At 39.9% G+C, this 16810-nt stretch overlaps 1 protein-coding gene across 3 annotated transcripts in view; it reads left to right on the top strand.

The window, feature by feature from the left end:
- NALCN (sodium leak channel, non-selective) overlaps positions 1 to 16810 on the top strand; it is a 249670-nt gene that overhangs the window by 226175 nt on the left and 6685 nt on the right. For all 3 annotated transcript variants that reach the window (XM_055702433.1, XM_055702432.1, XM_055702434.1), the window contains 11 exons: positions 3193 to 3286; positions 3819 to 3925; positions 4332 to 4406; positions 7285 to 7404; positions 8473 to 8541; positions 10359 to 10507; positions 11222 to 11315; positions 12114 to 12246; positions 12811 to 12926; positions 15509 to 15666; positions 16322 to 16472. In XM_055702433.1, coding sequence (XP_055558408.1) covers positions 3193 to 3286; positions 3819 to 3925; positions 4332 to 4406; positions 7285 to 7404; positions 8473 to 8541; positions 10359 to 10507; positions 11222 to 11315; positions 12114 to 12246; positions 12811 to 12926; positions 15509 to 15666; positions 16322 to 16472 — 1266 coding nt within the window. The remainder of the gene's footprint in view (positions 1 to 3192; positions 3287 to 3818; positions 3926 to 4331; positions 4407 to 7284; positions 7405 to 8472; positions 8542 to 10358; positions 10508 to 11221; positions 11316 to 12113; positions 12247 to 12810; positions 12927 to 15508; positions 15667 to 16321; positions 16473 to 16810) is intronic.

Here is a 16810-nt window from a genome sequence, read left to right as displayed (position 1 = left end):
TTGAGAACCAAGCAGGTGGTGTGTTTCTGCTTTAGTTTTGAATGTGTTCTTGAATGTATTTGTCAGAAATTCTGAGCCAGCTCCGTGGGCAGTGGAGAATCATCAGGAGCCACTTGCTGGTCTGGGTTGCTTTGCTACACCTACAGCGTCTATTTTTGGCCATTGTCATAGAAAAAATTTACTAGAGGAGCTGGATCTTTGCCCTTACTGGTATGACTTTTATTATGCTTTTGTGACAATAGGCCCAATCTTACTTGCTGTCCATCTCCTAGACGGTGTTTTTGCTCTTAGTTCCCACTCTTTCCATAGGAGTCACAATATCAAGTTTACTATGTCAGCCTGTCTCCTGCAAAGGCAGCTTTTGAGATTTCTTTCACAAACCAGTGAGATGTCATTAACTCATAACTCAGTATTCATCCTTGTAGTCAACTATCAACGACGGAATAAGGTGATCTGGGCCAACACACAGGTTACTTTTGAAGTGATTTGTCCACAAGATCAGTGTAAATCTTGCACCATTTTTTTATTTTTGAGTTTGAAACATGCAGATGAACAGGGGAAAAATACCCTTAAACATGTGACTCTAACAGATTCATATTTCATTCCCTCCTCCTAGATATGCTGCTTTAAAGGCACAGGACAGACCAAACTCACGTGAAAAGCAAAAGTTTGTTTATGTTCACTGTGATTTAAAATGAGAGGGAACAGGAAAGTTGTGAACATGAGGTTTATAAGGATTGGGAGCACAGGAGATAGCCAAACAATTCATCTTAGCCCAGATTGACCCTTCACAAGCTTCCAGTGTAAATGTGGAAGTCTGAGGTGTAGGGCCTGAATTAGGGTTCCCATTATTTTCAGAAAATTATCTGATTTTTACATTTATCCTTTTGGGGTGATTTTCTCTGCTTGTATGTTTTCCTCGAACTATGACCACGTTTTCAGCTATGAATAAGGTCCTCCCTCAATTCCATGTCTGAATACGGGGAAAGCATTAGTATGAACATCAAAAAAGTTACTCACTAGTAACAGTTCCCTGTAAATTACACTGAACAGGCACATCATGCAATATTTCTATAGAATTTACATAATACTAAAAATACAGTCAGTACAAATTATTTATGTCATCTGGTTAAGCTTTTTCAGCTGTTTCTTAGTAACCCCAGGTAGCTACTGTGGCATGTAATGTTTGGTTTTCATCTCTTTCTTTCTTGAATACTTTTTACTTTTAAAGTGTTTACTATAGGAAAAAGAAAATATCCTCAGATTTTAGTTGAAAAGATGAATATTTTTGTTAATTATGCAGTGGAGGGAAAAAATCTCATCCCAATTAATATTTAAGTAGAGTGAAGAAATGCCCAGGAACTGAAAAAAAAAAAAAGGCCAAGTAAGATAGAGAGAAGACTGTCAACTAGTCCAGAAAGAAGAGGGCAAAATAGTCCACTATGTGAGGTTACGTTACATCATCTTAAAACTAGTTACTTAGCCAAGCTATTGGTGTTTAAAGTAGATGTTGACTTTAGAAAGTTTATGGCTGATACATGGTTACAGTAGTGCCAGGAGTTGTTGAGGAGGGTCAGAGTTGCACAGTTACTGCATAAATATTTTATGTGAGAATGAACAATTTTTAAAAAAAAATCCAAAAATATTTTCAGATATGCTGTAGTATTTCATCGGAGCTGTCGGAGTTGCAGGCATGGAGATGTACTGGGAGGTACCACAGGAGGCTCTGGGCTGAGCCCTCAGGTGTTCCGAGACCAGGACAGTAGCCCAAAGTGTTCCACCACCCCCTGTTTCACAACTTCCACCCATCACTTGTCACAGCTCCCAGGTGTCACGTGTTTGGTCAGCAGTGAAGATGTGATCGACTCAGATATTATCCGAAAGTTTTGAGTCGAAGTCCAAACGCAAACGCAGCTCATCCAGCAGCAGTCCCCCTCGCAGGGCTCTGCTCTTTGGTCCCTTATAATGATCCCGCTGGTGGAAGTGGTAGCGTCTGAGCAACAGAGCAACTTGGCAGCACTATTTCTAAATTTTACAAAAGTCCACATTTTTTGCTACCTTTTGTCTTGTGTGCAGTGAAGGCTCTCTAAGAATATAAACCAGAAGTACTCATTGGGTTGATTGAGTTGCCTTTTAATTTAAACATTTCTAAATGGTGCAGTTTGGGCTTGACATGAGCAATAGGCATCCTTACATCTGTCACTTTGTCCACTTTGTGTTGGAAAGCACCTTCTCCCAGGCTGCCATTTGGACACACAGCTCTGTAAAGAGATTATGTCCAGTGAGAGGGAGGAATCCTGCCATCAGTCACACAGCCAGCCGCAGATCCAGCATCTACACAAGCCAATGCCAAGGGAAGCCCCAGAGATCACACCAGCCCTTGTCCAGCTCAGTGCGGCTCTGTGCTGGCTGGGGGAGCAGCCGAGTGTCTAGGAGACAAGCTTGTGGCATTTACCTTGAAAAGGTCTCCCTTCTTTTTGTAACTCCAGAGTCCTTCTGTGAGATTTTACAGTTCTCTGAAATGATGAGGACCACATTTTTAAGGTCATTTTAAATAATGCTGAATTCTGTTTGGGGCTTGCTTGTTTCCTCCTGTGTTATGAAAACACATACACACATTACCATCTACCAGCGCCCGTCCAAAGGGTATATCCCTACCTCTCCTTGTGCTTCCTTTGTGGAGAGCTCTTGTCAGTATATAGTATACTATTATTTTATTTTAAATACCCCACCCCCCCCCAAGCAGAAGAGCTGTAGAGAGTGACGGCAGTCTCCTGGAGGGCTTGTTCCCCAAGAAACTGTCACAGCACTGACAAGCCGCAGGATTTTCTGCAGCAAAGTCCAGACAAAATCGACCACTCTTTAAAACAGTGCTTTCCAGCAAATGACGTTCAGTCAAATGGAAGACCTCCTGCAGTGTTTCACTGCCCACACTGGGCTGCTGCTACAAAGAGCAGCAACTGTGCCTGCTGAGTTGAGTCCCAGAAACTCACAGCTAATGTGTCCAGAAATCCTCTTGAGTAACAGCTAATACTTTAGACTCCTTTACCCAAACAGTGTGTTATTTAAAAAGAGTTGCATATGTAACTTTATTTCAGACACCAAAGAGAATGTTGTTTTCATGTTTACAGCATTAAATGTTCTAGCTTTTATATGACAAAAGCTTTGTACACTTCTTTTTTTTTTATTAAGGGGACAGCTTTACTGACTGTAGATCAGAGAAGATGGGAAGATCTGAAAAGCAGACTGAAGATAGCACAACCTCTTCATCTCCCACCTCGTCCGGGTATCAAAGATATTTTGATTTTATTCATGTTGAGCCCTAGTGTTCGTAATTCCCCAGGAGTCTGTGATTCAAATTAAAATTGTAATCGTGAGGCCACTAGGAGGTTGTGCATAAGTTAGCGTAGAAACAGGCTCCAACTACAGATCTTTGCATAAGGCTATTAAAATCAACCCCAAAAAAGGTTGTGCTTCGATGATTTTAGGATAAGCCTTAATGAAAAAATGAATTTCTAAATGAAAAATATTTGCAGTTGGCTGTTAATGATATGAATGGAATGTATTAACCTGACAGCAGTTGAATGATGCACTTGCCCTACTAGTACCACAGCCTTCATGCAACACTGGTGTTCAGTATTTGAAATTGTATATTCAGAGGCCCTATTTGATATGGAAAATTGTAACACAAAATTAGAAATGTATTTTGAAACTGGTGAAGGATTATTTTGCCACTAATGATCATGGAAAATATGTCAAGATATAAGGGGCAAATACTACTGTGCATTTTAACTCTCCTCAAATTCTTTCTTTTTCAGATAACGATGGCTTTAGAGCTAAGATGTATGATATAACTCAGCATCCATTTTTTAAGAGAACTATTGCTGTACTTGTTCTGGCTCAGTCTGTGTTGTTATCAGTTAAGGTAATTGTGTTTCTTTTTAAGTGTTTCATTATAGTAGTACAGCATGTGTTGCACACATTTCCTGACATCAATTAATGATCAGTTGAACCATTACTGTGATGAATGTAAGGAAACAGAATTTCTAGATACAGCAATCTCAGTTGGCACAGATCACTGTAGACTAATTGTAAATTGTAGAGCTGAGTCAATTTCTGTCTTTTTGTAGTCTGGTTTGGTATTTTTAATTTCCAGTTAAGCTGTAAATCTGTGAGAGATTAATACACCAGGATGCCACTTCTGTCTTGAGCATATTTTAAAGTGAAGTCTCTTCATTAACAAAACCTGCAAGAAAAGTTAAGGCAATGAAGAGGCATTTATTTCTGTTTAACAGCTACTCTTCTATGAATGGCTTTTGTTTGCATTTCAGTGGGATGCTTCAGATCCAGTGACTGTGCCTTTAGCAACAATGTCTGTTGTTTTCACCTTCATTTTTGTCCTTGAGGTAAAGTAATATATTTTATGATTTCTTGAGACTAGTATGTATATGTTTCATTTTGTCTTTAGGGATATTGTCTCATTTTTCACTATATTTTTTATTTCTGAACATGTACATTTGGGGCTCTCCATGTCACTTGTCTTTAAACATGTGTTGTAGAAAGAAACTTTTGACTTGTTGTAGTCATACTTCTCCACCACCTTGAGCTTTGTGTTCTTTTATATAGGTCCAACTCTGAGCATTTCAGCATGTGTTTTGGTCAGCCTAAATTAACTCGTTTCTTGCAGAACATCTCAGATTAAAGTCACTCCATACAACACAAGGTCTGTGTTGTATCATGGAAGTTCTCCTTGCTCCATTTATATTTTGCTTGGTGTGTTAATCCCCACTGTTCTGTAGCTGTGACATCATCAAACCACTCTCAGTTTTGTTTTGGTTTTTTAAACATCATATTTCATTTTAATACTTTTAAATAACATAAGTCAAATTCCAGTATTGTCTATCTTTTGTTGCACAGATCTAGATCCTATGTGGTAACAGTTCTCTGTCTATGAGAAAATTGTCACCACAATCAATTGTGCAAGGTGTAATTAGCCTGTTTTCATAAGATTGGAATCTAAGGACATAAACACATTTTAAAAGCATTTATTTTTTCATGTGTAAGGATATCCGTACTGTAACAAAGCAGACATTTATGAGGTTAAAGAAGATGCTTCCTCTGTGGTTAGGTTAGTACATAATTGTGTTCCAAGTTTGTAGTTGAGTATTTTTCTTTTCAGTCCCTTTTGAATAGCTGATACTGACCACTATCGGAAACAGGATAGTAGAGTACATTTCCCACTGCTCTAATCCAATATGACAGTTCCCATGTTCCAGTGATAGGTTTCGCCAGCAGTGATGAATAAACAATGAAGTGAATAACTTGTAGCAGCTGTAGCTAGAGTATGTCCATGCTGTTGCTTCTTTTTTCCCTACCCAGGAGAAATCAGTATCTCTTGAGAGACTGAGCAAACACAGAAAAGTTTGATTTGTGTCATACACAGACAGGTTTTAATTTACCTAGTAACTATGTCTTCAGAAATACTTTTTTTCTCTTATACTGCCAGGGGAAACAAATACATCTCTAAAATTTCAAAGGAAGTTTGTTAGAGCCAAGAAAAATTTGTTGACTGTCTCAACAGGCCAGCTATCACGCTGTGAGTGCACACAATTTATGGAGAGATGAAGCAGCTTCCTGCCCAGGATCTTCCCTAATGCAGCATAGTCTGGTTAGTCTGCTATGTACACAGTCTGCTACCTCTAGCAGGCATGGTCCATGAGGAAGGCCAAAGCTTTCTGCAAAGCTAATGGCCCTGTGTCCAGCCTAAGGACTCCCGATTCAGTCTTAAACCTTTACTGCTCACATCAGTATATGTGGTGTAGAAGAATAGGAAGAATTCAGAAAACTTACTAATGATCACAGAATGAAGTGAAATGTGTTTTTTTATTTGCAAGGTGTGGTGTTCAGTTCAAGATTATAGGCATCTGAACTTAGGCGTTTAATTTCTACAGGTGAGGCAGGTGTTTAAGCTGTCAATATGATCAAGGGAGATGTAGGGTGAGTTTCATTTGCCTAAATAACCAAAGGCATCAAAAGCTTTTTAGGGTACCCTAGCTGATCTCCCCTTACCTCCATGAGCTGCTGCAGAAGAGCAGAGGTGTGTGCAGGTCTTGTGTCATCCCTGCCAGCCCCATACATCTCACCTGACTGGATAGGAGTCAAGATACTTTCAGGTACCTCAAATGATAATTAGAGACTCAGACAACGTATTCTTCACTTTGCAGGCAGGCTTCAGAAAAAATTTATAAGGGGAAAAAAAAAATAAACCACCTAACTGGAAAATCAGCCTTTTACCTCAAACTAGTGTCCTTTTATATACAGTTTAGGTTTCAGAAATGTAAAGGATACTGCTAAATGGCAGTGTTGCAAGATGGGATGGAAAAAATTATGTAGTGAAAGCCTGACATTTATAGCCTTTGTATACTAACACTTGACTTGCTTTGAGGTTTAATACGAATTGTGTATGAGAAACTCTCTGGTGGTCCCTCTACATGTATCACCCTACCTCAATATCTGTTAGCCATTGTGACTATTTCTTGCTGATGTCTGTTCTTAAGCTTCCTGTTTCTGCTCCTATTACCTGTATTGGAAATGTCAAGCACTTCAGCTGCTGTCTTTTACCAGGTACATTGTAAAATGTACGGCCTTTACTGTTCTTAGGTTTCTTCTCTTATACACTGCTGAGTACAGATGGTGCTGAGTACAGACTGTTCCTTAAAGCAAGAAATATTTGCAATGTGGGAAAGCTTTATAATTAATTAGAACTATAGGTGCTACAGAACACAATTATATTCTTGAGTTCAAATGTGCTTATGTGATTTTAGCCTGTTTACAGACAGCTAGATAGATAGGATACTACTACCTCTTTCAGCCACGTGTTATTGACAATCATTTTCTAACTTCATTACTTGTTTAACTGTAAGAAAACTTAAGCCCACATTCACCTCAGCAATCTATGCATTAAGCATTCAGTCTGAGGTGGTCAGCTACACCCCTTCCTTCAGTACTTGATGGAGAGAGAGAGAGAGAGACCCTGGTCTTGGTCATTTGTGGTCTTCCAAAAATACCACTTTTCCTTTATCTAAGGAAGCTTAGATGTTCTGGTTAGTCTAGCAGCCTAACCTGTCTATGTGGGAACACTTAGCTGACACGAAACCTGCCCTTGGTTGTTTGAAACTATTTCGTAAGATTAATTCAATCGAACATTTTAGAGAATGGAAGAGGTTTGTATAGCAAGAAATAACCATTTCTTCAGTGCACCTGAGAAATTGCTGTTATCTGTAGGTCACAATGAAGATTATTGCCATGTCACCTTCTGGCTTCTGGCAAAGCAGAAGAAATCGGTACGATCTCTTGGTGACATCTCTTGGAGTTATATGGGTGATACTTCACTTTGCCTTACTGGTAAGATTTATAAAACGCAGTTCCAGTGATTTAGCTTGATTTTTTCTGTTAAGCAGCAGCAACAGGATTGCTTCTATACACCCAGATAAACCCTCGGGAGTTTAATAAGGCTGAAATATGGATGAAATAAATTAAGTTTGATGCTAAGAAGAAGGAATTGTTGTCTTGGGCAACGATGAAGTACAAAACTTGTCTTACTGACTTGAGGTAGAGGTGGTAAATGTGTAGAAAAATGAAGTCTTTAGGGAGGATGTGAGTGAAGAAAAGATGGAATCTGAAGACACTGAGAGCTCCTGCCCACAGAAGTCTCATGAACGTCAAGAAAGAAAGAGGCAATGCACAGTATGCAGACAGGAGCAGTGGGCTGGAAGAAGGCATAGTTGCAAAACTGCTGAACAATACAATCTGTCCCAAACACAGAAGCAATTCTGGAGCTCTGGTTTTGATAAAGGGACAATGTTTAATCCAAGAAGGTGTGGAGGAGAGGGGATGGAGATCTACTCTCCCTCCATCCCACTCCAGATTTATCAATTTGGCTACCCCCTGGTTCCCTTATATACAAGGGAAGGAGAGGGGATAGCTGAGACTTGTGATCAATCACAAGTTGTTGAAGCCACAACCCTATAATGGCTGTGCAGGCTTCTCTTTTGTCTGCCGGCAAGCTCTGTTTGGAGGAAAACCTGTCTTGTGTGACTAGTCATTTTGCCCTGACATTCACAGTTTGCTTCCTGCTGCGGAGTAGCTGGGAAGGCCTGGGGAGTTTCTGTAAGCCAGCAGCTGTCTAGACAAGTAGACTGGGGCTGCTGGACATGATTACAGCCCAGTTAATAGAGGATTGAAGAGTTTTTGAAATGATGTGTGGAGAGGTTGAATTAGTATTTTTGAAGCGGTGGAACATCTTCTATTAGTTTCTTACTGCTCCACTTACTGAAGTATTAGTGCTACTAGTTTATGATTTCTCTTATTTCATATAGCAACTGCCCTACATTATTAAAAGACCAATTATCATGATCTTTCCATGAGATCCCTGGGAGACAATGTATTAAGTCTTCTGTGTTTCTGTTCCAGAATGCATACACTTACATGATGGGGGCATGCGTAATTGTCTTCAGGTTTTTCTCAATTTGTGGGAAGCATGTAAGTATAAATTAGGAACTACAACTATTGCAGTGCTCATGTATGGATTAAAGGACTAGATACTACGTGTTTCTAGTGCACATTCTGTAAGGCTCTATTTTATATGCAAGGAAAAAAAAGGACACTTCAAGCAGCACTCTCCAATTTTACACTCTGTCTTTAAAATGTCAGGATTTTAGCTGTATTATATAATAGCATTATATTATGGTTACTGGAAAAGCTGCAATTTTTGCAACAACAAAAAAAAGTACAACTGCATCGCAATGCCATGTAGTTTTTTAAAAATGCTCTCTCAAACTCTGAACATAACATTGTGATACTTTCAGTACTTGCCATTTCAGTGTGGTCTGATGTGCATTATATTTATTTATTTTCTCTGCAAGACTAGTGGAGTGGTAGTTGATGCCCTCATCTTGTTATGATAGTACTGTCTTATAGAAGTTTCTCCCTCCACAGTACAGGTCTGTGTCTTGTATCTCTATAATGTACATCTTATCACAGTAAAAGATTTATGTTCAATTTTAAAAATATATTGGGCTAAGATAGTCTTCTGGAAACACTGGCATGGCAACAGAGTAATTCACTTCCAAAGTTTACATTTGTTCTGTGTTTGGAATCACTCTGATGTAATTAGAGTAGGCTGGCAGAATAAGCATAGGCAGAGAACAAACACATTTGTTTAACAAGTGGTGACACTCTGCATCCTCTTGCTGTAGAACATCTTAGACTATCCAAACATTTTCTGTGAAGTCTAGCATGTTAAAGTAAATGTGATGAAAAGACTGCTGTACTAGGTTGCCAGGGTTAAGAACAGCAACTCAGAGGGTTTGTGCAGTAAAAATAAAAAGTCTTCCTTCAGTCAAACTACACAGAGCCTGTAGAGCCTTGAAAGTCAGATAAAAATTCCTTGCTTCTCCTATGCAGCCAGACCAAGTGATTGCCTTCAATGCTTTCTGATTGATTCTAAAGTTTTTTCAAGGTTTTAACCTAGTCGTTTGTGCTTTCATGTTAGGAATTGTATCAGTTTCACTAATTTATCTGTTGTGATGCAATATGATGACTAAAAGTCAGCATGACTTACCAGTTTGTCATGATTCTAATGAAAGCTGCTATCCTCAGTCCCATTAAAGAGAATTTTCCGTAGCATCCAAGGTGGCTGAGGGTGTTAGGACAATCTAGGGTGGTAACTTTTATCAAGAGTGAAATGTACAATATGCATGCATGGGAAAGTGAAATCTAATGTCAAGGCCTACACCCTATGTAATTTCCAAAATTATGCTCTCTTCTTAAGCCAAATTGTGTGAGAAATTACTAGTTTGATCAAGCTGTGCTGATCTTGAGGAAATCCCCTTCTCTCTACATCAACCCATTCCTTTTGGTAGGCTGCAGTATCTGTGATTTCCACCTAACAGTTGTCATCACTTTAAGATAAGCCCAAAGTAGTTTACTGCACCACTGCTCATGCAATGCTAATTTTGATACTTCTGCAGTATACTGATCCTAGAATATTATAATTAAGCTTGTTCTGTATTATTGCTATGTTATCCTACATCTACTCTTTGAGGAGCAACATCTTGACCTTGTAAATTAGGCAGATGCGCGGATCTCTTTAACAAGTAAAAAGCACACTGAATTTCAGAGGAAGGCGCAAAATGTTTAGTTCAAATCAGAATCAAAATGTACCATTTCACTGGGGTCATCCATTAACGTACATGTGTAAAGAATTTGTTGTCAAAATGGCAAGTGCAATAACTCCCTTTTCCCTTTTATCTCTGGTTTCCTGAATGGCATCATGGATTGCTTTTTCTCTGTGACAGGTGACACTAAAAATGCTACTCCTGACTGTGGTTGTCAGCATGTACAAGAGCTTCTTCATCATAGTGGGAATGTTCTTACTGCTTCTTTGTTATGCTTTTGCTGGAGTGGTTTTATTTGGTACAGTGAAATACGGGGAGAACATTAACAGGTACAGTATGTACTTACTACCTTATGGGGATGTTCTTTAAACAGCCTGAAAAAATCACATTCTGCTAGAGAGAAATTTATCCATGGTAAAAACCAGACAAGTCCCCAGGTCTAGCTGAAGAACTCTAAAACAGAATTTCTGATAGCAGACACCGAGCTGTCTTTCCAGCCCTTGTGCACTGGACCAATAACAGCCAATCCAGCCCAGAGCAGACTGAGAGCTGTTCTCCATCATGCCAGCTGGAATATGTTTCAAAGCAGTGCTGCTCTAGCCATAAGCTGCTGAAACACAGTGCACATACTACACCTTAATGGCATCACCCAGAAACATGATCTGTATCCAGGCTGATGCAGAGAGGGGACAGTCCTGTGAACTTGCTGTTAACTGGAGATTTCCCAATCAGTAGCATCATCAGGCTTCAGGAAGAGAATGGAGACAGGAGATAGGATCTGGCCTTGAGTGTGTTTTAGCTCTGATAAAATGAGTCAAAATACTCAGACCTATGTCTGAGCTGAAGTTCAGTTATTGTATCTTAAGTCACAAAATAAGTAATTCAGTGAGCTCATTCAAAAAGTACTGTAACTATTTTTAGTTTAAAATAGTAGAACAGTAGAAAATCGAAATTATTTGCATTTATTCTTGCCAGCATTTTAGTTCTGGGGTGTGAAATGATCTCTCCCTTTACCTCTCTCTCTCTCTCTCTCTCTCTAACAGACATGCAAATTTTTCATCAGCTGGCAAGGCTATTACTGTGCTCTTCAGAATAGTTACTGGAGAAGACTGGAACAAAATTATGCATGACTGCATGGTAAATACAATGCTGCCAGAGATAACATAGGCAAGAAGCAGGAGACACCCTTAAAGTGTTTCTGGTATCATAGCTTTGTACAAGGAATGTTGTGATGGCCTTTCTCTCTTCAAGAGTGTTGTGATGGCCTTTCTCTCTTCAAGAGATAACCTCCGAATAGGACACACAGATTGCAGTTCCAGTCACACACTCACTGTACTATTTTGTGGAGCTAGGCTATTACATGATATTAAAACAAAAATAAAAAGTTGTTTCCAAAATCAGAAGTGCAGTAACTTGCTTTCTCACTGTTACCTCTGCTTGGACTGGGGCAAGGTGACTTTTTACATTAACTTTGTCTTTCACGCCTGCACTCTGGCTCATTCCGTGTGAATGGTAGTCTTGATGACCTCAACATTTGTCCTTGAATCATCCTATTTTTCCCAAGTAAATTTCCATCTGTGGTTTCCATTGCAATGAAAATCATATTCCCTTCCTTTTTGAAATTAATGGGCAGGGAAGTTTTTTGAAAACCACATTTCAGCACAACAGGTTGTTTCCTTACAGTGGCATAATGCACAGTGTGCCTTGTGTGTGGTAGTGAGGCCCACACCTAGGCCTTTTTTGTCATGCTTCTGTCTGGTTTCTGATTACTAACCACTAAAGGAACAACAAAAACCTGCCCACGATAATGCCTACAGTATTATTCCCTAATTGGGAAACTTTAAAGAAATTACAGTTATAAATACTGTATTGATTGCATAGAAATTAAGAATCTTTCTTTATGATTGAATGACTTGGTTTTCTTTTGTTTTGAAGGTTCAGCCTCCATTTTGTACGCCAGATAACAGCACCTACTGGAAAACAGACTGTGGAAATTATGCTGGTGCTCTTATGTATTTCTGTTCATTTTATGTCATCATTGCATACATCATGCTAAATTTGCTTGTTGGTAAGTGAAACTATACATTAAGAAAAAAAAGGTCCACCTTAGCATGTAGTATGTTAGATGTGAGTGTTGTGATATCCAGGCATGAGGTAACCTCGTACCTTTACTGTTACCTTATATGTATATGATGATTTTGATACTTCTCTGGCAGGATGTATGCTAAAACAGAAATTTTGGGAATGAAAGTTTTTTGAACAAAGAGATGTGTTGCATTTTTATAGTTACCCTAAGAAATACTGTTTTTCTGAGCTTTTCCTTCCTCCAGTTAACATTTTTCCAACATCACTGGAATTCACCTAATTGACCTTAGAGGATAGTAGATTAGGCATCTCACCAGCATTTAAGATACAGCTTTTTAAAAGTGAGCACAATGAATATTGATGTAGCATGACTATATTACCCATACATAGTTTTTGTCTAAACATACAGCTAAAGGCATTGATTAATATGAAGTTTGCACAACAGAATTCATATTCTGTTGAAATCCATTGTTACTTATAGGTGTTAACCAGTTAGAATGTAACTACCAGCTTTCTTTATAGTGTATTTTGGTTTTGTGGTTTTCAGCTATCATTGTGGAGAATTTCTCATTGTTTTACTCAACTGAAGAAGACCAACTTTTAAGCTATAATGATCTTAGGCATTTTCAAATTATATGGAACATGGTTGATGACAAAAGAGAGGTAAGAAAGTTGATAATGAACACAGAAATCCAGTAAGTTTACATTTTTCCTAAATTACACATATGGGGAAAACAAAGTATGCTGACAAGGCTCACTGAGCAGTTACTGTTCAAGTTCTAAATGTTCAGCAAGCACGATCTAACATTGTTCATGGCCCTTAGGTACTAACCTGTATTCTTTACTCCTGTGAAGTACTTATAATAGTAAATTTAAAAACAAATGTAGATATTGATGGGATCAATAAATAGCATCTTTCTGCCTGGTCTCCTGAGAGTTGTTCCCTTGGAAGTCTACAGACTCACATCCATTTATGTGTTTGATCTTCAGAAGAGCTTTGCTGAGATTTCAGCACTGTCTCCTGTAAGATGCTCATAGAGAACCCAATGAAGTATGGGCTGGATGAGAAGATGATGAAGTGACTGAAAACTAGCTGAATGGCCAGGTCCAGAGGGTGATGATCAGCAGCACAGGTTCTAGTTGGAGGCCAGAAACTAGTCATGTACCCCAGTGGTCAATACTGAGTCCAGTCCTGTTCAACATCTTCATTCGTGCTCTGGATGATGGGGTAGAGTGCGCCCCCAACAAGTTTGCAGATGACACCAAACTGGGAGGAGTGGCTGATACGCCAGAGGGTCATGATGCCATCCAGATGGATCATTTAGGTGCATTTAGACTGGAGAAATGGGATGACAGGATCCTTGTGATTCAGCGAGGGGAGGTGCAAAGCCCTGCACCTACGGAAGAACAGCCCCAGGCATAAAGTACATGCTGCAGGCTGACCAGCTGGAAAACAGCTTGCCAGGAAATAACCTAGGGGTCCTGGTGGACACCAAGTTGAACATGAGCCAGCGGTGCCCTTGTGGCAAAGAGGGCTAATGGTATCCTGGGCTGCATTAGGCAAAGGGTTGCCAGCAGGCCAAGAGGGAGGATCTTTCCCCTATACTTGGCACTGGTGAGGGCACACCTGTAGTCCTGGGTCCAGCTCTGGACTTCTCTGCAACAGAGGTCTAGACATACTGGAAAGAGTCCAGCAAAGGGACACAAAGATGATGAAGGGATTAGAGCATGCCTTTTATGAGAAAAGGCTGAGAGAGCTGACACTGTTCAGCCTGGAAAAGAGAAGCCTCAGGGGGGATCTCATCAGTGTACGTGAATAACTGAAGGGAGGATGCAAAGAATATGCATGTAGAAGAATGAAGCTGGGTTAGTTAATATTGACAACATACAGCTGTGGGCTGGCTTGGGGGAAGTGGGTTGGCTGATGTCGATAAGGTGCAGCTGTGGCTGGTTCTGTTAAGTGGTTGGGCAGCCGATGAAGAGAGAGCAGCCAAGGAAGAGAGAGGAGGAAGAAGCAGAGAGAAGAGCACAGCGCGCATGCATGTACGTACAAATGAACGAGATGGTGAAAGACCTTGTTGCAGCCAGCTAGTTTGGAGAGTGCTGCAACAGATGGAGCCAGGTTCTCTTCGGTGGTGCCCAGTGGACAGGACCAGAGGCAGTGGGCACAAGCTGAAACTCAGAAGGTTCCCTCTGAACATCAGGAAACACTTTTTCTGTGGGAGGGTGACTGAGCACTGGTGCGGGTGGCCCACAGAGGCTGTAGAGTCCCCATCCTTAGAGATACTCAAAAGCCATCTGGACATGGTCCTGGGAAACTGCCTTTAGGAGGCCCAGCTTAAGCAGAGGTGTCAGACCAGGTGGCCTCTGGAGATCCCTTCCAACCTCAACCATTCTGTGATTTTGGGATAAGAATTGCATCTGGGAGACTAAGCTGTTCAGATGCCCACACAACTTAAATCATCATCTGAATGATTCATGACATCACTAAGACTTGAACATAAGCAACGTTATGATGAAAGAAGTTGGTTGCTTGTAGCTGGCACATGGCTTTGCTGGAGATGGAAGCCAGTCTGTACTGCTGGAGATGGAGAGTTCTGCATCCATTGTGCCCAGCACCGACAGTTTTTCTCTCTGATGTGGAACAACACACTACAGCGAAAGTACTTCCACTCAGGCTCATTTAGCAGAACAAAACACTTGGAAGAGTGTCAATACCACTGTTTCAGGGAGAAATACTTTCAGTCCTAATTTTTAGAAGCAGATCAAAATTGTTGTCACAAAAAGTGCAACATGTGCTAGGTTGAGCAGAAGACCTTTGAAAAGCCAATAAACTCCCAACATTCTCCTGTCTAAAAATGCACAGTGAAGGGGACAGGTTGAATGTTTAAATTGCAGTTTAATCTCAGTTTTTTTCAAAGGCGGCTCTTTGGGCATATGATTCTAATTACAGATTAATGCAAATGGAGAAATTAAATCCCCAAGCAATTTTGAAAATTTCTGGCAAAATTAACAGCACAGATTCTCATTGTGTATCAGTTAAATAACAGCAGACTTCCATGAGTGTGCTGAAGAGCTGGCTGCATGCATATATTCTTCAGCAATGTATTCACAGTGACTTAAATAGGCCAGGATTTGAAACAGAGTCTTTAGAGAAATAGCATTTCTCACAGCGATCAGCCTGAATGTCTGAGCTGGTTGTTAGGTCAGTAATAATTTACCACCTATTATGCAATTTTACACAGGGAGTAATCCCTACCTTCCGAGTGAAATTTCTGCTGAGGCTTTTGCGAGGCAGGCTGGAGGTGGATCTTGACAAGGACAAGCTGCTGTTCAAGCACATGTGCTACGAAATGGAGCGGCTCCATAATGGTGGTGATGTCACTTTCCATGACGTGCTCAGGTACTCTGATATTTTCTCTAAATTTGTAGAAGGGGTATATTGACCTGTTTTTCTCTCCAGGCTAACAGGTATTTATTAGGCTTGGGAAAAGGCAAGGCTGGTAGCCATAGAGATACTGCCATTTTAAATGTAACACAAATATTAGATTTCCCTTTTTTCCTTGCAAATATTAGTGATGGAAAATGCAGGTCCTAGGGAATCAGCTCTGAGTAATTTTAAAATTTTCATTTGTCATAAACAGAAAACACATGTTGTTCTTGTATCCCAAGTTATGAAATACTGTCCCCACACATGTAGCGACATGACAGTAAATCTGACTAGAAATAAAATAGAAGTGGGAACATTATGCAAGTGTAAACTGGGGGGGCGGGATGACAGGGGGACACCAAACTAAGCCACTACATATGCCCTGGCTGCTTACAGTTCAGAAGCTTATCTTTGTTGGACGGCTGGATGTAGGTGATAAGATCTTAATTTGAGCACTGCATGTCTCTTCTAGAATCATCTCATCATTTTTTTAGCTTCAAATGAGAATTTATTACACACACCTGAATTATGTATTCTTGCATTAAGCTCTTCAGTATGAGCTTTGATTTTCTGAATTAAAATGTAAGTTCACCAGCATTTAAAAAAAAAAAATATCTGTTTCTTCCAGCATGCTTTCATATAGGTCTGTTGATATCAGAAAAAGTCTTCAACTGGAAGAGCTGCTTGCTAGGGAGCAACTGGAATATACCATAGAAGAGGAGGTGGCTAAACAGACCATACGCATGTGGCTAAAGAAGTGCTTAAAGCGAATCAGAGCAGTAAGTAAAGCTAAAACAGGATCGAAATAGTTGTAGAAATTGAACTGTTCAAAAGTGCTGGAATTTGCTGTCACTAGTCTTCATTTACTCTGGAGTCACAATAATATTTATGTAAAGAAGTACGTAGCAGCTGCTAATTCAGAAAAAAAAATATGTTACAGCTCAATTGAAAGTGCTACAAAAATAAGCATCTTTTGAAGGCAAAAGCTGTCTTCCTGCCAAAATTTATGTCTTTTTAATACAGCAGTAAGGCACATGTGCAGAGACCAAAGTCAAAGGAATAAAGAAAAAACAATGTAATCTGGTGAAACCTCACAGGCCTAATCCTTCCTCTCAGA

The sequence above is a fragment of the Falco cherrug genome, chromosome 2 (assembly GCF_023634085.1).
Source record: "Falco cherrug isolate bFalChe1 chromosome 2, bFalChe1.pri, whole genome shotgun sequence".
NCBI lineage: Eukaryota > Metazoa > Chordata > Aves > Falconiformes > Falconidae > Falco > Falco cherrug.
Note: the sequence above shows the minus strand (reverse complement) of the source record. Positions and strands in the feature narration are given on the sequence as shown.